The sequence below is a fragment of the Mytilus californianus genome, unplaced genomic scaffold, assembly GCF_021869535.1.
Source record: "Mytilus californianus isolate M0D057914Y unplaced genomic scaffold, xbMytCali1.0.p SCAF_6, whole genome shotgun sequence".
Classification (NCBI taxonomy): Eukaryota; Metazoa; Mollusca; class Bivalvia; order Mytilida; family Mytilidae; genus Mytilus; species Mytilus californianus.
Genome location: NW_026262712.1, coordinates 43643899 through 43669736, shown reverse-complemented (window position 1 = coordinate 43669736; position 25838 = coordinate 43643899). Strand labels below are relative to the sequence as shown.

The 25838-nt window shown below is 31.7% G+C and overlaps 1 protein-coding gene across 2 annotated transcripts; it reads left to right on the top strand.

Moving 5' to 3' along the window:
* Positions 1 to 473: 473 nt before the first annotated feature.
* On the top strand, positions 474 to 25583 carry LOC127706378 (basic phospholipase A2 PA-9C-like). Of its 2 annotated transcripts, XM_052210958.1 has the most exons (6): positions 474 to 683; positions 6747 to 6778; positions 17149 to 17203; positions 18148 to 18298; positions 25030 to 25133; positions 25393 to 25583. In XM_052210958.1, exons 2-6 carry the CDS (start codon positions 6764 to 6766, stop codon positions 25518 to 25520), a joined length of 453 nt encoding a protein of 150 aa, XP_052066918.1. In that variant the 5' UTR covers positions 474 to 683; positions 6747 to 6763; the 3' UTR covers positions 25521 to 25583. The 2 variants fall into 2 exon arrangements, with proteins under 2 accessions (XP_052066918.1, XP_052066917.1); XM_052210957.1 differs by lacking the exon at positions 6747 to 6778.
* Positions 25584 to 25838: the final 255 nt, after the last annotated feature.

Genomic DNA, 25838 nt, shown 5'->3' with positions numbered 1-25838 from the left:
CGCCCTTTATAGCTTGCACTTCGGTGTTCCGTGTTGAAGGCCGTACTTTGACCTATAATGGTTTACTTTTACAAATTGTGACTTGGATGGAGAGTTGTCTCATTGGCACTCATACCACATCTTCTTATATCAATATAAGAATGATATGTCATGTTAACCCAATAAAGTCATTATATAAACATTTTACAACACTTTTATCAATCTTCCGTCAAATAAAAAATCTCATTCCACGGTGCATATCATGCTGTAAATTAAAGTTAAAATTAAACATAAGACTGAAAGTATGTAGAATGCTTTACATACGAAGAGAATTTAATGTTCGGGAAGTCATTATTACACAGAGAAAATACCTTGTCTAGGTGCATTTGTATTAATAGTACGAACTCAATGACGAAAGTACAAACAAATATGTAATATAAATCGTCATTAAAATGACAACGACAAGGTACGAAGTCGTCTTGTATCATCGAATATGACTTTACCTGGCAATAGTTTTGATCATATAAGGGACGTACGTTTATGCATGTCTTTGTTATAATATTACTTTTTAGTGGAAACATTATTTGTTGTCACCGAAAAGTTGCTTAATATGTATCTAATATCGTGTTAGTTGCTATGGACACGTTAGGATTAGGACGAGTGAAATGCGTTGGCTGTCACCAAGATTTACAAAATTCCATCTGGTACGTAGTGGTATTTTTTTAAGTTTGTGACAGTAGTTTTGTTGATAAGTAGGTATATAGATATATGGATCAAAGCATCGATTTTACTTTTACTTCGTTCTGTAGTAGACACATACATTAATTTTAGTTTTATAAATAATAATACAATCCATATATTAAGATAACCGCATAAAATATTTGGAATTTGATAATATAAAAGAAACTTGTAAATTATAATTTAATCAACAAATTGTAATGTTCAAATGCCTACTGATACCTTATATTACTTTGGCTAAATACACGATTTACCAATATACTTACAATTAATGTGATAATATTGTAAAAAATACTAAATCATAATCTTTACTTACTAAAGTCATAACAACTTTAGACATACAACATACAGTACACAAAATATACATAGAATAGCAGAAGGTATTTTGAAACATACTACAACATTTCAAATCTTATTTAGTTAATTATATTTGTGTGTGTGTGTGCACACAATATGATTTTACCCAATTTACGTACAAGCTGTTCGGTGTGAGCCAAGGCTCCGTGTTGAAGGCCGTACTTTGACCTATAATTGTTAACTTTTTAAACATTGTGACTTGGATGGAGAGTTGTCTCATTGGCATTCATACCACATCTTCTTATTGATATGTAGCTCTTTCAGATTATTTGAACCCAATGATTGTATATATTTATTTTATACTAGTAATTTTTGGGGCCCTTTATAGCTTGCTGTTCGGTGTGAGCCAATGCTCCGTGTTGAAGGCCGTACCTTGACCTATAATTGTTAACTTTTTAAACATTGTGACTTGGATGGAGAGTTGTGTCATTGGCACTCATACCACATCTTCTTATGTATATGTAGCTCTTTCAGATTATTTGAACCCAATGATTGTATATATTTATTTTATACTAGTAATTTTTGGGGCCCTTTATAGCTTGCTGTTCGGTGTGAGCCAATGCTCCGTGTTGAAGGCCGTACCTTGACCTATAATTGTTAACTTTTTAAACATTGTGACTTGGATGGAGAGTTGTGTCATTGGCACTCATACCACATCTTCTTATGTATATGTAGCTCTTTCAGATTATTTGAACCCAATGACTGTATATATTTATTTTATACTAGTAATTTTTGGGGCCCTTTATAGCTTGCTGTTCGGTGTGAGCCAATGCTCCGTGTTGAAGGCCGTACCTTGACCTATAATGGTTCACTTTTATAAATTGTTACTTGGATCGAGAGTTGTCTCATTGGCACTCATACCACATCTTCTTATGTATATGTAGCTCTTTCAGATTATTTGAACCCAATGATTGTATATATTTATCTTATACTAGTAATTTTTGGGCCCTTTATAGCTTGCTGTTCGGTGTGAGCCAATGCTCCGTGTTGAAGGCCGTACCTTGACATATAATGGTTCACTTTTATAAATTTTGACTGGGATGGAGAGTTGTCTCATTGGCACTCATACCACATCTTCGTATGTATATGTAGCTCTTTCAGATTATTTGAACCCAATGATTGTATATATTTATTTTATACTAGTAATTTTTGGGGCCCTTTATAGCTTGCTGGTCGGTGTGAGCCAATGCTCCGTGTTGAAGGCCGTACCTTGACCTATAATGTTTCACTTTTATAAATTTTGACTGGGATGGAGAGTTGTCTCATTGGCACTCATACCACATCTTCTTATGTATATGTAGCTCTTTCAGATTATTTGAACCCAATGATTGTATATATTTATTTTACACTAGTAATTTTTTGGGGCCCTTTATAACTTGCTGTTCGGTGTGAGCCAATGCTCCGTGTTGAAGGCCGTACCTTGACCTATAATGGTTCACTTTTATAAATTTTGACTGGGATGGAGAGTTGTCTCATTGGCACTCATACCACATCTTCTTATGTATATGTAGCTCTTTCAGATTATTTGAACCCAATGATTGTATATATTTATTTTATACTAGTAATTTTTGGGGCCCTTTATAGCTTGCTGTTCGGGATGAGCCAATGCTCCGTGTTGAAGGCCGTACCTTGACCTATAATGGTTCACTTTTATAAATTTTGACTGGGATGGATAGTTGTCTCATTGGCACTCATACCACATCTTCTTATATCAATATACATAGAAGTCTTTTTTCGAATAATACGACTTAAGGATGAAGCCAGTAGAAATTAAAAAAAATCTAGAATTTAAATTTGATACTTTATTTCAGAGGAGCATTAGTTTAGAAACAAAATAAGCTAAGAATATTTGTAGGTTATGGAACTTCTTTTCGAGACATTTGATTTTTTTTTAAATTGCGGGAAAAGGCTGACTCACACTTTTACCTTATATTTAGCTTTGACATTATTTAGGTCTCAAATCGTAAGAAAAGAAATCTAGAATCTGCTAAAATTTTGGTAATGAACTTTTTATGAGCTGTTGAAGTCTTCTTTGAAAAGAAAAGTGGGAGATATGGGGCAAAATATTTTACCCTGCATCCGTAGGAAAAAATGCAAGGAGTCTGAACAATTGACAAAAATTGCTAAACCTGACATGACTATATCCTTAATAAATTAAAGATCTAAGACCTTGAAACGTGGGACATTTTAAAAGGAAACATATTTCATCCTCGATGTCATCCTTACAAAAACTTCAAGACTATTTCTAATCTTCTAGAAATTGAAGAGTAACGTAGTCATTCTATAGCTAACTTATGACTAGTCTTATTATAGAAAAACGTGTCTTATAAATAACTGGTATTGGTTTACATAAGTAATATTGTAAACAAAAATTATGAACCCTATTTATATATAACTTGAACATTTAACTAAGGTACTCAGTTGAACTTAAACATTCAACAAAAGTACTCAGTTGAACTTGAACATTCAACAAAAGAACTCAGTTGAACTTGAACATTCAACAAAAGTACTCAGTTGAACTTGAACATTCAACAAAAGTACTCAGTTGAACTTGAACATTCAACAAAAGAACTCAGTTGAACTTGAACATTCAACAGAAGTACTCAGTTGAACTTGAACATTCAACAAAAGTACTCAGTTGAACTTGAACATTCAACAAAAGTACAAAATTGGCTGTAGAAATCTTGCTTCAGACTATCAAACAGGTGCTGTTTAATTATCAACTAAAAAGCACTGGAGAGCTTACTATCTATAAAATAGCCTTGGTTATACCAAATATCCCCTAAACCTATACTTATCAGCTCATTTTTAATAAAATACAATACACGTTTCTGGTGATAGTAAATCTAAGAAACGTCTTCGGACGCGTACACATTAGACAGTGTGATTTTCATTTTTTAAAGATATTAAAGTAAGTCTTGTTTTATTCGTTTGGACGAGTCTGTGATGTTTAGGAATATAGCAGTGTTACAAATTTATAAAGTTTAATACGTGTATTATTAACTTCCCGTTGAACTTAAAAAAAATAGTATGTTATTAAATTAATTAGAAAAATAAGCAACTTTACATCCACTAAGGAAGTTCCTGAATAAAAAGATTATGATTCATAAGTTTGTTGTCGATAAGAATTGCGTCTTAAAAAGCCGTAACTCGATTTAAAATGGCGTCATCGTTTAATAGTTTACAAGATTTAAAGTATTTATTTTATTTTTCCTGTTTTGTTCCCGACAGTAGCACATCATTGCTCAAATATATTCTACTAAAACAATCCCAAATTTTATTTTTAATTGGAAACAACCTAACAAATGTATACATCTTAAATTTGATAATCTAAAGTATTTCCTGATCTTTAAAACTCGAAATAGGAATTTCACAGGTTCTTTGAGCAATACTATATATTTCAACAAAATCTCTCTCGATGATATTCAATGATCTTGACCTGCAGATTGTACCATAGATTTGTCAATCAGGTAAGCTTTTTAATAGCTTTTATCATCAGTTGAAATATTCTTTAAGGAGATCAAATACCATCAACGGGCACATGCTTCAAAGACATGAAATGGATATGTGATTCTGATTCACCTCTCCTGCTGGTGAGGTGATAAACCCTAGCTATATAGTCCAACAACTATAGTCAGAAAACAGCTGTATGAACCTTGACTTATAATAAGCGTTTTGATGTTTTAGATTTAAATTTCAAGACTTAAAAAAAAAAACAATTACAGATTTTATAGCTTGCTATAAGATATGGGTTTTGCTCAATGTTGAAGGCCATACGGTGACCTATAGTGCCTCACTTCTTTACCATTTGTTCTCTGATGGAGTGGCAATTATTCCACATCTTATTATTTTCATTAATCATTATACACAAGTGTATTGAATTTATTGATTCTTTTAATGTCTGAATTGATTATATAGCCTCCAGAGATTAGATGCACCTTTCTGGCTTGTCAACCATGTGATAAATGTGTTGCTGATATACATTGTACATGTAGGGTTGTTTATAAAAGCTTTTTGAAAGCAACAGTTTCTATATGTTTGACCTCTTGTTTATTTAGAATTAGTAGTAGTATAAAAATACAATTGAAAATGCATTTGTTGGTCAATACTCACCGTCGATGAAACATAACTACATGTACACAGATCTTTATGTAAGCTTTTTTATTGTCTCTTTTGGACAACATTTTGTTATACGGAAAGCTATTCTGCTTATCAAACCAACGACTATAAAACTGGTATTTGTGGCTTCTCCGGTACGCAATCGGCATTGCAGTGTACTAGAAAGACTTATTGGCTCGATTGTTTCAGAGTAGGCGGCGGACATTTAACTCGCAAATTGGCACGCTGGAAGTGCGGCTCAGCGTTTCGGTTCAATGCAAAGGAGGTTTTACGTTCATATAACAAATATGTTCTCGTGTATATGTCGTAATGACTGTAGGACATGATATATCCATCTATCTTTTTGCCAGAATAGTGTTGTCCTTTTTCTTTTATATACAAAAAAAAAAAAAAAAAAAAAGGAAACGCGATATGATTGCCAGTGCATATATCCTTATATTGAATTATTAATTTTTCCATTAGATGACTGTGAATTTTCAATGCCATTTGTTTTCTACTTAAACATGATAGATAGGAATAAGAAAAGTCAATATTCAAAATAAACTTAAGTCTTTATGTTTATTCTTAAAAACAATTTAAAAACAACATAGAAACTATTGGTTGTTGCAGCAGTTAGTCGTGTGATCCGTCCATTGCTATGCTAAATGTTATCTCCCATTTTTCATGGTTTTGAGGATGCAATCCTTAAAAAACAAGAATGTTCGATTTCTGTAAATTTACTTTTTCTACCCAGAATCAAAGTTTTAGTCTTGTATGTTAAATTATCATTGTATATATTCTGCTTTAGTATAACGTCAGCTTAATTGGTATTCTAATTTGAGAGGTTTTATATTTTTTAAATTTTTGTGTTGAAGGCCACACAGGTACATGTACATGTAGTTACGTACTTCCGCTTCGTTTGATCTATAGTGGATTTTTGTCTCATTGACAATCATACTAGCTAGATCTCCTTATCTTCATATTAATTATATTTCCTTCATAAATTGACACAATGAATGTCATACTCGATACAATATCACAAATCATGTAGCTTTTATCATTAGATTTAAAACCACAAACGTCATGTTCACGTTCTGGCAGACATTCATATATGAGGGTCTAGATGGGGTGTTTTTCAATTCTATATTCTTTAATTGCTTAGATCATTTTTCTGTATTCTTTATCTATTTTGCTCATTATATTTTATACTTAAACCCCCCATTATTCTCTATTCGTTATTATTTTTTGGCCTATTGTTCTCAATTCTTTATTTTTATTGCCATTTATTTTGCCACGTATTCTGTATTCTATAAATCCCACCCAGACCCTCATTTATCATGTTTATTGTTAGTATTGTGCAAAATCATTCGCTGGTTTTACTTGTGCATGTGCACTACGTCATTGGAAGCCTTGACGAACAAAGTTTTGTTTAAGACGATAATATATTGCATAATAAATTAATTATCACGATCTATTTGATTCCACTTTCCTTATTCTCTCAACGTTTCATGACCATTTTAAACCCAAACGGTCTTTGATCTTGTCAATTTATTTCTTGTTTTGTCACTTTGCAGACGGAAACTGTTCAATTATGCTGATATTACGAGTGAGTATCTTTTAAATGAAATTCGGATTGTACCTCTGTATATTGTAAATATGATAACATTATCGAACAGCTTTGTACAGTGTACTGAATTAGAAGTGAATTTGGCAAAAACAACAAAAATCTCTTTCGTCCCCTGCTTGCGATGAAGGACAAATTGTTGAATTCACATTGTCCGTAATGCTATCTTATTTTCCATGCAGTTGTTAATTTATGTATCAAAATTTTAAGGAATTTGCCACTTCCTATTTATTAGTTTCCCCATAAAAACTTTCTGCTTACAATACTATATCGTGCGTATTTCCAAAAACACTATGTAACTCTGAATCAGTAAAATGTTACATACATGTCCCTTACACCACTGAAAATACATTCATCAGTGTGAACAAACTAAATATTAAAGGGGCATTATCTGTCAAATTCGTGTTCATATTTGATTTGATTTATAACCTACTAAAACGTATATCATACTTGCAAAACATCTAAAATGAACAATAACCAATGCATGGACTCGATAATATGTATCCGCTTTTCGTGTGTATTTTGGTCTAGACACAATCCAATCAACCATCGGGTTGACCTCCGATGACTGCCGACAGTCATATAATCCAATATAAACATAAACATACATACAAATAGATACCGAACACGTACAATTGGATTTTTCTAGGCTCTGTTCGATTTTATATTATAGGTTTAACAACATGTTAACCATCGTTTTTACCTGTATAAGAATGAGTTTTTGTGGATAGAATCGGTCAACTAAATTGTTTACCCTTGTTTCACTTTCAATGTTGACATTTTTTTCCTTTTAATAGCTAAACACGCTTAGTTCATGCGTAGCCCATCTTTGGCTAAGGGGTTAAATAGAAGGTTACATGAATACGGATTCAAAGAGGTCGAATTATTCACTTGCGAGTGAATAATTTATCATCGATGTTTCTCAGCTTATTTTGAAAAAAAAGGAACCAAACTGGCTGCTAAAAGTGAATTATTATTTTACTATTTCATTAATTATTGAAAAAAAAATCTTATTCTAATTTTCTTTATATCTCGTAGCTAATGCCCCTTTGACAAGATATACATGTTTGCTAGAAGAATACCAAGCTTTCTTACAATATGAAATGATTGTAATTCATGACTAATTATTTTTAATCTATTTTTTTTGTATATGAAAAGAACTGCAATTCTGTGTTCGAAAACTGGCCAATACACCGAAGTACGTGTCGGTTAATTACTCAGTATTAATGCCGTTTTACATGTAGAAATGTTTTTGTTTTTTTGTTTTGTTTTTTTTGTTTTTTTTGTTGTTTTTTTTAACTTTTTTTATGTTTTTCTACGCCAGAGAAAAAAGAGACAAGAAATTAAGTGACTGTATGAAATTGAGTAATTATATTTACTGATAGGTTGAGTATATTAAACTCAATTGCATATTTAAGTGGAATGTAACAAAGAAGAATGTATACAAAATAGCTGTGTACTTAAGGTATTTATATATCCCAACTCGTTCGTTATGCCCGTGTTTGTAGTGACGTTTTGGATTTCAATGAGCGTAATCTATGTATTACTGGTAAATTATTAAGTCAGGGATTTCGTTACCACAAATTACTTAAAACCTATAATTAATTCTTCCATAGATACAAAGATTTGGTTTGCAAGTTTGGCTGTACCTGTGCAAAACATATTTCAGACGGAATAGCACATCCTAAATTTTACAGTGATGTTGTTTACCGAGCCCGGAAATGTATATACGATCCGGGTAAACTTATCAATCCTTTAAATAAAATTATTTTAAAAGGTTACCAATTCAACACTGTAATTAGATCTTTGAATATTGTTTTTATTGGTATAAATATCGATTCTGTTATCAGTAAATTAAAATCATACTAAATAGTTTTGTTATACACATATGCACTTTAACGGTACTACAATCTGTCGATACCTTTATTTTGGCATTGTGTTGTGAAGGTTTTTATGGTCCTTTTTGTTCGTATACTTCACAGGGGAAACACTTGTTAAGGTGGGACTATGATTGTGCTTTAGGATTTCTATATTGATAAACATGATGGTAATTTTCTTTGACTCGTTTGCCAAGTTCTCCTACGGTTCTTGTAGATCGAAAGATGTCTGGCTATCTGGGGACTACATGTCGTTGTTATGGACTGGCTTGGCAGCGAGAGTGGGACTCGCGCCTTCCGACCCTTTTTAATGAAATAAATAAGACAACTCAATTTGCTGGTAGGAACAAGGATAGTTTAATTATTCTTTTCTTTTCTTTTTGATCATAAAATATCGCAGTGCATAAATCATACAGATTAACAATAAATAACATTATCAGTTGATAATAACACATGTATTTCTATTTCAAATATTGCTTGAATTACCTTGTAAACTACGTTCATTCTATTTGTTATACATGAGTGAATAACCTCATGAAACGCAATGACTAAAATGTTATATTTGAATATATATATTTATATTTATATTTATTGAATTATATCGCAATTAATTTCTTTCTTTAAATAAATTTAAGTAACAGTATATAACTTACCTTTTTAATGAAATAAATAAGACAACTCAATTTGCTGGTAGGAACAAGGATAGTACGGGCAGTAGACTTATATTTGCTTTTATAGTCACAATTGAATACACGACATTCTTGTTCCCCAGCCGAAATTGAGCTTCTTTTGCAAACGATGGAATTTGCTGCCAAAACATTTATTACTTCATAATATGCAAAATGCATTTATTTGTTTTTGAAAAGCATCAGAATTATGTTTTCTAAAATTAAAAGGAATAATATTTTTGGAAGAATTTTAATTTCTGATCTTAATAATAAAAGATAATTAAAAATTTGTTAAATTTTAATTATTATCTTGTATACATCAATCTTCGTATTTCAGCTGTTTGATTGGTTGTTAATAACATTCTCGTGTGCCTTAATGTATTACTGAATATTCATGATTCTGAGAATATGGTTATAACCTTGGATGTAATAGCAATTCGACATCCATCTGTCCGGCAACCTAATAACCTTCTTTACGCGTGCCAAATAACTTATTTAATGAGGTTCTTGACTTTGTACTATTACTGATTATCTTGCATCTAAGATAAAGTTCGTTATTCTTAAGAATCTTAATCTATTTTATTCATGTATTTTCTTCTTATATCAACGAATTATTTGAAATTTATATTCTATTTTACTTTTCACTATCTTAAAAAACTAGAAATATATTTGTTTGTTTAACTAATATCTCCTTGATATTAATTTCTTATTATTTCGAATAACGTCCTAAATCCTTTCATAACATTACCCCCTTGTTAGGTTTGAAATCTCCTGATTTCAATTTTTTGTTTATAACATTTTTGTTTTGACACTATTAATATCCTATTTATTTTGTGTAAGGTAATTTTTATCTGTTTAAATTTTCTTGCAATAAATGAAACATAAATACATACACATACATAAAAATATAAAATGCATTCACAATCATGATAAATTTTATCAATCAAAAGGTGCCGATCTTCTTCTGTGGAACTGAAGTCCACCTGCGAAATATTGGAGATCTGTCTCTGGATGTACTCCAACTCGCGACAATGAGTCATATGGAGATCTGTGTTTTATGTACTCCACATGTAAGGGAATTAAAAAAATCACTCTCTCTCTCTCTTAGTCATTTGTACCTCAGTGAATTTAAGTTAATATGTTTGTTATAAAGTTTATACTAATGATTTTATTTTTAGTAATTTTTGACTATTTATTTATAAGATCGGTCTTGATCGTATGAATTCCTCCAGTTTAATATAATTTTTACATTTTTTTTTTTTTTATTTATTTCCTTTTTTTTGTTATTTTACTTCATTGATGTTTCTTTTTTATTATTATTATTTTTAATTCGTTTATTTCTCTACTCACCTTTGTGTGCGTTAGAATTGTAATAAAATCTGTGTTAAGAATATATAGGTAATCATTATAATCTGATCTGTTATTGAAGTTAATCTAACTATTTGTCTATATGATAGATTGTTCAGAAATCTCAACCTGTTTCTGAAGGCAAATGTTTAGAATAACGTTTCTTGATTGCTCTCGCGTGCCAAAAAAAAAATGTATTGCACTCTTGATTCTTTATCAAAACATATGTTTATATCTCTGACCATCTTACATTACGTACTTATCAACAAAGTACCAACAAAGTACCAACGCATGTTTAATTGTCAGACAAATTATTTTCTATTATAATCTCTGTCATATATTTATATAGTTTGCACTTCACTCTCTAAATTGTATTATGTATTTATCGCTTACTTTTTTTTTAAATATCTTCGTCGACTACGCTTTTAAAATATTTTCTTTTAGTTAAACGACTACAACAAAAACGAAAAGGATATGCTGCAATTGCTACAATGTATAAACATCTTTTATTTAGAGTGATTTAATCATTTTGTCCACTCGAGTAGACTATGAGCATGTGGCCTTGGGCTCTTATTTTTGCTCATTGATTGGGATTTTGTCTCCTTGACATTTTCCTCGTTTCCATTCTCAATTTTATTAATATAATTTTCAATTCCATACTTAATTCTTTTGGCCATTAATTAAGAGTTCGTGCTACTCGGGATCTAGGTTAAAAATGATCTTGCTTTATTATCTAGTCTTGAATTATACTCTTTTATAAGAGACACATTATATTACGTCTCGAGTTATATTTTTCTAAAACAGACCTAATATTGCAAAAGTTAACCGTTTTCATCACCCATTGAAAAGGTCAGATCTGAGAAGTACACTTAACAAACGTAGTAACATCACTCCTATTACCCTTGCCATGCCTACAATATAAAAGGATCGAAGTTAGGTACCGTAACTTCAAAATTATAGGCAACATAACGTTTTCGGCAGAAAGTAATTTTGTCACTACGCTGAAAGTCTTCCTCTTAGACAGTTCCACCAACGAATGAGATTGAATGGAATACATGTGCAATGTTTAATATTGTCGTTTCTTCTTAAGACGATTTTGAATCACGGTTGAAATATATATTTGTTTAAGTGCGTCTGAAACATTACCATTTGGTTCCCAAGTGGGGGTAGATCCGTCTTAATGTACCAAGTAATGTCTTCTACCCGATATCAATTTGGATTTTAATAATTTAGTCACTTCAAACCACGTGTTCTTTGTTGAGTTATCGTTGTTACTATTTTTAGTACCATCAGGTGTATTGTCTGATTTCTTATCAGAATTACTGTTATCTCTTTGTTTATTTATACTAGTATCACGTGTCTGTGATTGCTGTACTGATTGATCTGACGCAGCTTTTGAATAGACTGGTGTGTCTGATACATTTTTGTCGTCAGTCTTATCATCAATACGCAGATCCGAATGATTATCAGCCTGTGGTCTGTAATCTCGTGGATCTTTGTACGGTTTTAACCTATTAGCATGAACTAACGGTTTCATCAATTTATGTGACTGCAGTTCACATATTTTGTACGTATCATTTGATCCGTACCGTACTATGTAATAAGGGCCCATCCATTTCGTTTCCAGTTTCTTTTTCTTACAGGAACGAATCTTCATTATTTTTAAATAAACATGATCTCCAACTACAAATTTTGGAATCTTTGACTTTTTATCATAATATATTTTACATTTTTTATTGCGCCTCTTTCATATTCTCTTTAGCCGTTTCATGGATAATTTTGACCTTTTTAATCAGTTCATCAATGAACTGTTTGGGTGCTTTTTCCATTGTTTTGTGTGGGGATCAATTGAGTATCGATTGGTAAAGTCATTTCTTTCCCAAATAGGACATAATAAGGCGAATATCCTATGGATTGGGTGACTGGCGTCATTCGAAATGCCATCATTACACTAGGCAACACTTCATCCCACGTGTCCTGTTCCAATGTATCCATTGCATAACGCTTTCAAGGACTGGGCTAATGTGAATTTGCTCTTTCGCATGATGAGTTCGTTTGCGGGTGAATAGAGCCAGTATAACTTCCAGCTACAATACCTCACAAAGTTAACTCGTAGCGATAAGAAGCATGTTCCCTCATTATGTGTAACGGGGAACCATATCTTTTGAAGATTTCTTTATATAGCACGTCTGCTATATGTTTCGCCTCCTGATTTTTCAGGGGGAAGCACTCCGTCCAGTGACTCAGACTGTCTATGACCAAGAGGATAACTGAATTCCCAGAACGGGATTTGCATAATCCTTCAAGGATATCGACATGAATACGTTCGAAAACGTTTACCACTGGCATAGGATGTAAGGGCGCTCGCATTTCTGGACTTGATTTTACTTCCTGACATGTTTTACATGATGTCACGTAATTATAAACTTGTTGATACATGCCAGGCCAATATTATTTAACTTTTATAGCTTCATAATTTTTATAACACCTAGGTGGCAAGAATTATCGTGAAATGCAATTAATATGCTATTTCGTAATTCTTCCGATACTGCAATTTGTAATAACACTCCTCCCCTTTTTGTTTTTTGTTTAGCGCGGGGTTGAAAAACGTGGTATAAACTTCATTAGCATTTCATACTGCATGCTTTCATAAGGAATATTTTTATTATTATCTATATTATTTGTTAATATACCTTCTAATACATACTCTTAGATGTATTTGAACTATGGACATTGTCTCTTTTTTATCCCTATATTTTCCGCAACGGTGTCTATGTATGCAATGTTATTAATAGTTGGTAATGTAGAGACCTGGGAATCTTTATGAATAAGTCTGAATGAATGAGAGTTATCTCAAAAAATTGTCCTGGAGGAATAGGTGCATCGTTTGAAAGGTCTTCAGAATTTTATTTTAGTAAGGATTAGGCAATCAATTTTTTTAAGAATATCATTTTATGTTGTTTTTTTTTTGTTTTTTTTTTTATCATAAATATATTTACTTGTCAAACTTCCGATTGTTTCATCCCTTTTTGTCAAACTATTCAATATATTTTTTTTTATATCAGATATTAAGCACGAGAGCAATCAGTTGGTCAGTTATTCGTATTTAGTTAATATTACACTACAAATTATACTTATGTGTGTTATGCAGTAATGCAAATTTATTGACCAAAATGGTCAAAACTGATCATGAATTTATAATTTATAAAGAAATTTGGATTAATATAGTTTTTTGTTTGAATGTTGAATTCGGTTTTAGGTGTCACCGTGATATAGACAAAAAAAATAAAGATTCAGTTAAACTTTTATCTTATACATTGCAATTTGCAATGAAAAGCAATCATCGCAAAGGATACATGTATATAGCAGTAAAGTTATATAATATAATGTATTTAAACTGCATGACATGTCACCTTTTTTTTTTTCGTTTTGAAGTATTCAAATTTGATATTTTTTTTTTTTATTTACAAGTAATTTATTCATTTATTTTATTATTATTATTTTTTGTTTTAAACTATTGTTTTAGTAGAGAGAAAAAATATAGTAAAAGCAACAATCTTACCGTACATGTGAATACAAATATATACGAATTAAATTATTGTCCATAGATAATATTGCAACTTTTGCTAGAAATGTTGTATTGTTCGTGTGTGGTTTAATAGTTTCTTTTGGTTTCATCCTTCGGGTTGTCACACAGTTTTGTATTTGTAAATGATTGTATCTGACTCCGTAAGAATTGGACGAATCTTCATGGTAAACATAGTTTCGATTTGAGATTCGGGCTCACTGAATTGAGGTTCTGTAGTTGCTATCTCTCTAGTGGCGATTGGCTGGTATGATATTGTTCCTAATATCACATAGTTTAATTTTGATGAATTGGTTTAGAGTACTGTTTGTCTTCTGTTTGTTTACTATACGTTTACTGAAATATTTTTGTGATAGTTTAAACTTGTAGCAGCAGTTGTTATACTCCTCGTGGTTGATAAATTTCTACCTCCACCTGTGGTATTGAAAATTTATGCAAGGTCGTTTGCATCGTCTCGTCCTTTGTTTTTATAAAGAAGGTTCGAGTCCTCTACCAGTTGTGGGTGAATGTTTTTATGGTCCTTTTTGTTCGTATACTTCACAGGGGAAACACTTGTTAAGGTGGGACTATGATTGTGCTTTAGGATTTCTATATTGATAAACATGATGGTAATTTTCTTTGACTCGTTTGCCAAGTTCTCCTACGGTTCTTGTAGATCGAAAGATGTCTGGCTATCTGGGGACTACATGTCGTTGTTATGGACTGGCTTGGCAGCGAGAGTAAGACTCGCGCCTTCCGACCCTTTTTAATGAAATAAATAAGACAACTCAATTTGCTGGTAGGAACAAGGATAGTTTAATTATTCTTTTCTTTTCTTTTTGATCATAAAATATCGCAGTGCATAAATCATACAGATTAACAATAAATAACATTATCAGTTGATAATAACACATGTATTTCTATTTCAAATATTGCTTGAATTACCTTGTAAACTACGTTCATTCTATTTGTTATACATGAGTGAATAACCTCATGAAACGCAATGACTAAAATGTTATATTTGAATATATATATTTATATTTATATTTATTGAATTATATCGCAATTAATTTCTTTCTTTAAATAAATTTAAGTAACAGTTTATAACTTACCTTTTTAATGAAATAAATAAGACAACTCAATTTGCTGGTAGGAACATGGATAGTACGGGCAGTAGACTTATATTTGCTTTTATAGTCACAATTGAATACCCGACATTCTTGTTCCCCAGCCGAAATTGAGCTTCTTTTGCAAACGATGGAATTTGCTGCCAAAACATTTATTACTTCATAATATGCAAAATGCATTTATTTGTTTTTGAAAAGCATCAGAATTATGTTTTCTAAAATTAAAAAGAATAATATTTTTGGAAGAATTTTAATTTCTGATCTTAATAATAAAAGATAATTAAAAATTTGTTAAATTTTAATTATTATCTTGTATACATCAATCTTCGTATCTCAGCTGTTTGATTGGTTGTTAATAACATTCTCGTGTGCCTCAATGTATTACTGAATATTCATGATTCTGAGAATATGGTTATAACCTTGGATGTAATAGCAATTCGACATCCATCTGTCCGGCAACCTAATAACCTTCTTTACGCGTGCCAAATAACTTATTTAATGAGGTTCTTGACTTTGTACTATTACTGATTATCTTGCATCTAAGATAAAGTTCGTTATTCTTAAGAATCTTAATCTATTTTATTCATGTATTTTCTTCTTATATCAACGAATTATTTGAAATTTATATTCCATTTTACTTTTCACTATCTTAAAAAACTAGAAATATATTTGTTTGTTTAACTAATATCTCCTTGATTTTAATTTCTTATTATTTCGAATAACGTCCTAAATCCTTTCATAACAATTGCACAAGGTCATGTTTTTATCTGACTGTTATTGGCGTCTTTACACTAAATCTATTGGATGTTGGATGTGTTCTGATTGATATTTTAGTCTTTAATACATGCTTTTTTTATTAGTTGTTATTGGATTTGAAATAGCTATAAGTAACTGCAAGTACTCTCAGAACTGTACTTAGTGTCCTTTTTGTTGTTAGGAATGAGGGATGGACAAATACCCTGCCACGTCCAGTCTGTGTTTATGTTTGTTGTTTTTCTGCTTTTTATCGATCTGATGAGTTAAGCCTTTTTCAACTGATTTTTATATTTTGTTCTTATGTTGTGCTGTTACACCACTGTATCAGGTTAGGGGAGGGTTGAGAGCTATCAAACATGTTTAACCCCGCCACATTCTGTATGTGCCTGTCCCGAGTCAGGAGCCTGTAGTTCAGTGGTTATCGTTGTTCATGTCTGTCATATTTGTTTTTCGTTAATTGTTTTGTTATAAATTAGGGCGTTAGTTTACTCAATTGAATTGTTTCTTATTTTTCATGTCGGTGCCTTTTATAGCCGAGTATACGGTATGAGTTTTTCTCATTGTTGAAGGCATTACTTTTTCTAACTTTTGTGGATAGCTGTCTCATTGGCAATCATCCCTCATCTCCTTATTTTTATAATGTAGCCGGTAATAGCAATAAAGTACGTCTGACTTAAGGTTGATTGATTAATTGTTGATTGTTTAACGGCCAGTGGTAAATATTTCATATGTATTCAAGTTGAGAACACATAAAACACATTAAAACACATTTAACTTAAATACAATAGGTAGGTTCAGCAAACAGTCGATCGGGATGAAAATTGGAAATTTGAACTTCAACTAGAAAATTAGAAAAAAAGAGGTTATTAGCTTAAGAACGCATTATAACATTTCTTTAAATACTCGCTACATGATATGCATGATATCTACTCAGAAATTCGAATGTCTTGTAATTTGATAAGTTGTTTAAAATTAATTGTATTCTTTAATATATATTTTTTTTTCTTTTCAGGATATATCTGCATGTGTTTTGCTTGTCCTCATGTACATCGATGTTCATAAAGTTGGTACGTAATAAACTAGTAGAAAATAATCTTTAGCCGATTTAAAAATTCTGCGACAGGTTGATAAATTCTTGATAGACAAGGTATGGTTCAAATATTTCCAGTTGTTTATTGGTCATGGTTCTGACGTGAACAACGTTTCTTTCACTAGACTAGTACTTATACTAATGTTTTATCAACTCCTTAATGTTGACCTTATATTGTTTTGTTTTTCGTATTAACCATGCATTCTGTTTCATATACTGGCCACATGTTTTCACCCGTCTTCAATCTTCCTTAAAATTGATAAGAGCTTTCTGAAAATACCAAATACCTGATGATAATGACAAAAAAGTAAAACACATCCAAGTACGAAACTGAGAAAGAATTTGAAGTTCAGTCAATCATAATACTGGATTTGGTGTTACGAGTTTAATCTTTAGTCGACTATGAATTTCTGACAGGTTGATAAATTCTTGATAGACAAGATAATTCAAATGTTTCTTGTTGTTTATTGGTCCGATGTCAACAACTCTTTCATTTAATCTAAAATGTCTTTAACTCCTTAATATTGACCTTGCAGTGTATTAGTTCTTGTTTTTATCCACCCTTAATGTATACACTGGTCACATGTTTTTATCCGTCTTTTATCTTCCCTAGATTTGATTAAGAGTTTTTATGAAAATACCAAATACCTTATATATAAAAGAAAAAAAGTAAAAAGCACCGAAAGTATAAAACTTAATAAGAATTATATGTATAATTTACAATTCAATAAATATATCTGTGATTGTATGCAAAATCCTGACTTTGTGGTCATAAAAACTTGAAGTATAACTTTTCTATCTATACTAAAAAAAAACAACCAATCCAAATACTGGACTTGGCGTTTTGAGCACAAATGTTATACTCTGAGTACTGTGTAAAGTCTTATGGCCGCTGACCTTGTATTCATATTTGTGTTACAGAGACGAGAAGCGTAAGAAATAAGAGAGCTATTTGGAACCTTGCATATCAATTAACTTATTATTTCGGAGCGTTCCAAGCTACTGCATTTCTAGACTATGGATGTTTTTGTGGATGGTATGGTAGTGGTAGACCAGTTGACGGTTTAGATCAGTAAGTACATGTATGCATAACTACGGTTGATTTTATTGATGGTATGGTAGTGGTAGACCAGTTGACACGATGTAGATCAGTAAGTACATGTATGCATAACTACGGTTGATTTGATGGATGGTATGGTAGTGGTAGACCAGTTGACGCGGTGTAGATCATTTAGTACATGTATGCATAACTACGGTTGATTTTATAGATGGTATGGAAGTGGTAGACCAGTTGACGGTGTAGATCAGTTAGTATGCATGTCTAATATCAGAAGTCCAATGGTCTTCTGCTAATATAAATAAAAGAAGGCGTGAGTTTTTCGCCAATGTTACATCAATTTAACGACCTAAAAACAAAAAGACAATGAGATGTCAAAACACGCTTTTTTACTATACCGTGTCTACACAATATGTCAATTTTGGATTAAATATGTTAATGAGTAAGGCGTGGCTATATATGATTTGTAACATTAATGGACGATGACACATGTCAAAGGTTAAACTTAACTGTACTTTTCATTAATTAAATATGTCCACCAAATAGTGGAGCTTTCTACGACAAAACGTCTCTTATTTTCAGAAAATGAACTCATGGATTAGAATCTTTCAGCAGGATTTGATTTTATGTTTCATTACATGTAAATGAATTGTTGCCGTGATACTTTCATCAAGGTTTAAAGACTAGAGAGCGATTTATGTGTTATTGAAGTGTCCCTCCTTTCAAAACCAATAGGACTTGTAGCCTTAGAAAAGTTATAGTGAATGTTTCTACCTTTCCCAGCACCATGAAAAGATCGATTAATAGATGGGCTGTTGATTGCGTAAGGTCCAGAGATAAATATTGTAAGCATGCTCAATTCACGGAGATATACATTTGAAAAGTGGAGGAAAAGAAACGACTCAAAATCAAGTGAAACGTTTTTGGAGTATTTATTTCGAAACGATAAAAACAAGTGTCCACCAATTTACCAATATCGCCTCTTCGTTTATAGACCACGTTATTCTTTTTTGTAGCTCTCCTTGGGCGTTCATTTTTTTTTTTTAATTTAGGGTTAGGTTTACAAGCTTGGCTAGTGTTAAGGTAAGCCCCCACCCCCTACTCTCCCGCATTTAGTTTTTGATACATTGTTGTTTATGATTTTATTTAAATTATTAGGGAGGCGGAGCTAGACAGTGAAATACCATGATTCAATAGATTATTAAAGTCTCGCCACATACATAACATATATATTATATACAGCAAAATACATTTCAGATTAAGAAAAATAAGAATAAACAAGTTACAATGTATGTGCCATTCTTAAAAGAATTATGAGAGTCTATATTCATGATATTATTAAATATACATCTACACATTATAAAACACATATTTTCCTAAAAATTGTAATATTTTTAAATACCATTTGTCTATATATTACAGAATTTCTCCTTAATAAAATATGGTGGCAGGTTTTGGCAACAATATTAAAAATCATATTATTACTGAATAAAAATAGATATTTACCTTCAACAGCTTATTCCATAAAATCATTATAAGAAAGAAACACTACAGTGAACATATTTTGTCTTAAATCGTTATATAGAGGACATTTTAAAATCACATGATTTTCATCTTCTAGTTCGTTAGTACAGTTAAAACAGGTTCGTTCATTAACTTCTTTTCTTTCATACCGCTCAGTTTCAATTCTTAAGATGCTACTCCACTTCTAAATTTTGAAAAAGCACTACGATACCGCAGTGAAAAATTCTGTTCAAAATATAATTCAATACAAAATGAAGACTTAAATTATGGAACGCCATGACTGCCTTATGTTGATGATCATCATTGTATGCAGTGGACACAGCATTATATGCAGCCGTGACAGCATTATATGCAGTGGTCACAACACTATATGCAGTGGTTACAACATTATATGCAGTGGTTACAACATTATATGCAGTGGTCACAACATTATATGCAGTCGTGACAATACTAGATGCAGTGGTTACAACATTATATGCAGTTGTCGGAACATTATATGCAGTGGTCACAACATTATATGCAGTCGTGGTAACATTATATGCAGTTGTCGGAACATTATATGCAGTGGTCACAACATTATACGTGTTTTGTTGATGAAGGTGATGATCAGTGATGGTGATGATGATGATTGATGATAGTGATGGTGGTGGTTCAGATTCGGGAAACTTCGTAAATGTTTTATCGGAAATTGTCGAATCCAGTCATAATTGATAATGCCCAGCAAACAAAACGAAACAGTTATTGAAGTCTTGTAATTAAGACAATTCGATTGAAATCTTTATCAGAGAAAAAATATCACCTGCTATTGACTGCAAATTGAACAGATATTATTTTATCAATTTAGGGGTAGTTCATTCCGAGGAAATGGAGAAAGTAAGAGTTGAATGCATTAATTATAATTCTATTTATCTTAAGAAGTACGCACGGCATAATGTAATTAAAAATAATGAATGATAAATATGAAACATTGAATGACATTTGTATACTATATGTCTTGAGTTCATTTCATATTGAACAATCAAAAGTTATAAGCCACTTAAAGTCTCTAGTCAATATTCAGTGCCATATTTCATATATATGTAAGACTCAGATCGACGTCCACCGGGAACCTATGATCGAGGTCCGTTCCTAAAATCGTGTGGTGCCATGACTGTACACCAAAACTATTACTGGAAGTCTCCTCTTTTCGATGTCTTATATGATTTGATCATTTGGGTCAACTTTGATCTTTTTTTTATTTTCTCTGAAGTGATCGTTTTGATTTCGTATAATGTTATCCACATATACAAATATTTTTTTTTGGATATTTTATACATATCACAATGGCTTATGTAAAAGAACAACAAAGGATAAAGCATCCCGTCGCAAAGAATTAACTAAAACAAATTAAAACAAAAACGAACATGGATAAATGACAACCGGTCAACCTACGACAGCAGATTCTACACTTGGGCAGCAATCCAACGACAAAGATAACCGTACAATACTGGAGTCATACAATCGGCAACAAAAGACAGCTATCTATACAATATATAAAACTCTGATTGAAATAAGGAAATTAAGAAGTAGGACCAATTTATTCCACGCCAGGGGCATTTTTAACATCTTTTGATCTTATTTCAATGATCAGTATCATCATATTCACAACATATATGTTTATACTTTAAGTATTTAAAAACATATATAATTGTGCATTTCTGATCATTTAACCCCAAAATAAAGATCTTCAGATTACTCGGGACTGCAATTTAGATATATCATGACCCAGTATTTTTCTAGATGAAACCAAATATCTGTCAGAAGTAAACTATGTATTGCATTTTGGAAACAAATTAGTCATGATGGTCAGCGATGTCATTCGAAATAGAATTTTACTAAAACATATAAGATTTGCAATATTGTTTTTAAAAGGCATGGAACAGCAATGTTTAGTGCAAAATAACTATTTTATGAAATGAAGATCTGTTTTAAGTATATAATTCGGACTGTGCAATATATAAAAATCCAATAAGTTTCGACAATTTTCTGATTTTTACCCCGTGTCAGAGTGAAACATATACAGCAGAAAGAAGCCCCACAGAAACAATCAAGATCTACCATCAAAAGTAAAGTTTCCAGATAACGAAAAATATTCAGATATGAAATTTTCAACTTCTGACAAGGATCCTAACATGGGATATGGAAAACATTTTGCTAACAAAATAACTGAAATCCCCAGACTGTAGAAACAAGACAAGATTGTATGTGAGAAGAATTAGAACGCCAACAACAACAACGAGAAGAATGCATAGTAAAACAATAGTTCTCCATTAAGAGACATAATAACGAGTGGCGAGTTGTTTGTTTTTTTTTTCGTGCGGACCTTCATTAAAATCAAAGAAGTGCTCAGTAACAAATATTATTCCTCTTTTACTTGTTGTTGCTTTCATCTGGACCTTAACACAAATTTTAATCAGAATCAGTCATGTGTAAAATATAGGTCGAGGTGACCAACTTTTTTTCAAGGTACTTTGTTTTTTTCAAAGATGTGCGATCTAAAAGATATCATTCCTCTATGACTTGTAGTTGATTAGATTGTGTATCTTAATGCAAAACTTAACCAGAATTAAATTAGGTCGAGGTGACCCATTTTTTTCATGGACATTCGTTACTATCCAAGATATGCGCACTAGTAGTAAATCATTCCTCTTTGACTCGCAGTTTGTTTCGATCTTGACCTAAATGCAAAACTTAACCGTGACAGACTGACAAACAAACGTAGTAAACGCTATATCCACTCCCAAACTCCGTTTTCCGAAGGGATAATAAAGAGATGATAACTGATCATAACCTTATATAAAAAATGTTAAACTGGGTCTGGAAAAGGGTATATTTCCTAATGAAAGTTTATATTTTGATATAAGGCTGCTGTTCATATTTAGAAGACAAACTGCTTTCTGTGCTAAAAAGCTTGTAAAAGTTGGATACAAGTCATGCAAGTGATGTAAAGTTATGTTAAACACCTACAATGAAATGCTTTAAACTGCATTTTCATATCTGTTAGATACTAAATCATGTAAAAATGCATAATTCTGAAAATCAAGGCCAGATAATGGCTCTATCATGACATATATAAGCTAGTGAGATACATGACGTAGGTCTTATAGATAGCTGACTATTTTATTCAAAATGTATTTATGCAATTCAAACTGAAATCGACTTTAATGTGGCACCTAGCTATAGTTCGTCAGTAGGAAATGAACTCGAGGCATATAGTATACAAACTGTCCTTTGATATTTCATTATTTTTTATCATTATTTAACTTACATTATGCCATGCGTATTTCTTGAGACGAACAGAACTAGTTAATCCATTCAACTCTTAGTTTCATCATTTCCTTGGAATGAACTACCCCTAAATTTATAAAATTATGTCTGTTCAATTTGCAGACAATAGCAGGCGTTATTTTTCTCTGTTAAGCTTTCAATTGAATTGCCTAAATAACATGACTTCAATAACTTTTTCATTTTGTTTGCGGGGCATTATCAATTATGACTGGATTTGGCAATTTCCGATAAAAAAATTACGAAGTTTACCAAATCTGAAACACCACCATCACTATCATCAATCATCATCATCACCATCACTGATCATCACCTTCATCAACAAAACACGTATAATGTTGTGACCACTGCATATAATGTTCCGACAACTGCATATAATGTTCCGACAACTGCATATAGTGTTACCGCGACTGCATATAATGTTGTGACCACTGCATATAATGTTCCGACAACTGCATATAATGTTGTAACCACTGCATATAGTATTGTCACGACTGCATATAATGTTGTAACCACTGCATATAATGTTGTAACCACTGCATATAATGTTGTGACCACTGCATATAATGCTGTTACCACTGCATATAATGATGATCATCAACATAAGGCAGTAATGGCGTTCCATATTAAATTACTTATATGTTCTTAACTCATAACCTTGACCATATGAAGCAACCCTTATAAATGTACACCAGTCATTTCATTTTTATATTTATCAAATAATTTTTCTTCAATCTTTGAAATTGTATTTTTATCAAGTGTAAAATCATTAATATTACATCTTCTGAGATGGAAGTTAGAGCACTGGTCTAAGCTCCTCCCATTCTTTGCTTTTCCTATGACAAGCGACACACGGCGGGACTGGAAAGTGCAATAACTAAAAAGTTCATTCAGTTAATTAATGCACTCCTCTAAAACGTAACAGAATTTAACTCACTCGAAGATCAAAGGTAAAACTACCATTCATGTTACAATAGTTGTTATTAATTGGCTTTGATCTAGCTGTCAGTAACTGTGATTACTCTCAGATCTTTACCTAGTGGTTTTTTTCTTGTGGAATGTATAGATACGCTGCCACGTCCGGTCTGTGTATTCATTAGATATTTTCTGCTGTTTATCGATCTGATGAGTTAAGCACTTTTCAACTGATTTTTATAGTTTGTTCTTTTGTACAGTTACACCACTGTCACAGATTAGGGGAGGTTTTGGCGCCAGCAGATTAGTTAGGAGCCTGTAGTTCAGTGGTTGTCGTTGGTTCAAGTCTGTCATATTTGCTTTTCGTAAACTGTTTTGTTATAAATTAGGCCGTTAGTTTTCTCAATTGAATTGTTTCATATTTTGTTATATCGGGGGGTTTTATAACCGACTACACGGTTTATGTTTTTCACATTGTTGAAGGCCGTACGGTTGCCTTTAACTGCTTACATCCACTTCATTTGAACTTTGGTGGATAGTTGTTTCATTGGCAATCAAACCACATCTCCTTGTTTTTATCACAAAGATTATCTAGTCTAAGAAGTCAACATACAGTCGTCAACGTTAGAACAATTTTAAATCGTTTCGACTATGAACGAGATAATTAATTTTTATTGAAAGGAACTCAGTGATATTACTCAAGTCAACAACTTGGAGGTTTTGTAACTTTGAAATTTATATTGACGTTTGGCAGGTTAGCACTTTTATCTTACTATAATACTTCCAAACTGCTTCAATTAATTGCCATTATCAAACTAGTTATAGAGAAATAGCTATTACTAACTTCTTTCAATTTGACACGTTTATTCTAAATTTAAGTTCAGGTAAAGATCGTTTTGTGTATTCTCGTTTTGTATGATATTCATATCAACCATCAATTTGTATGTACCCACTTTGAAAACATTTAGAACTTTATTTTACAGGTGTTGTAAAGACCACGATGATTGCTATGGTCGTGTGACCGAATGCTGGCCTAAAGTTTGGCCATACTCATATGAACTTCAAAACAGAACAGTCAACTGTCAAAGTAAATTAATCAATAATGATAATAATAATAATAATAAAACATATAATAATTCAAAATAGAATGATAATGATAATAATAATAATAATAATATAATAATCAGATAATAATAATAATAATAATAATAATTATAATAATAATAATAAAAAAAAAAAAAATAATAATAATGATAATAATACTAATAATATTCAGCGTAATTAAACATTCTCTCTTTCAATGTGATAATTTGTCTTAGTTTTATGATATTTTTTATTCTTTCCAGATCGTCCAAGTTCCTGTAAGGGGAGAATATGTATATGTGACAAAGTTTTTGTGAACTGTCTGCACAACAACACGTATAATCCGAATAATCATGATGTAGACCAAGATATACATTGTCAGGGGAGATAACAAATTTGAAACTTATTTATCTTTGTTTATTTGCGTATCTAAGTATTTTCACACTGCATTGAATTACGGATTAAAACTTTCGATACATACATGTAAAAGACCAAAAGAAGTGTTTTCTTTGTAGTATAAAATTGAGAATGGAAATGGGGAATATGTCAAAGAGACAACAACCCGACCAAAGAGCAGATAACAGCCGAAGGCCATTTGTTATCCGTTTTACCAATTGAAAGGAGCAAAGAATGGCGTCCAGAATATGAACCAACACACAGGAATAAAGTAAAGTAACAATGATAAATCTGTTCGGCTAAAGACGTCAAA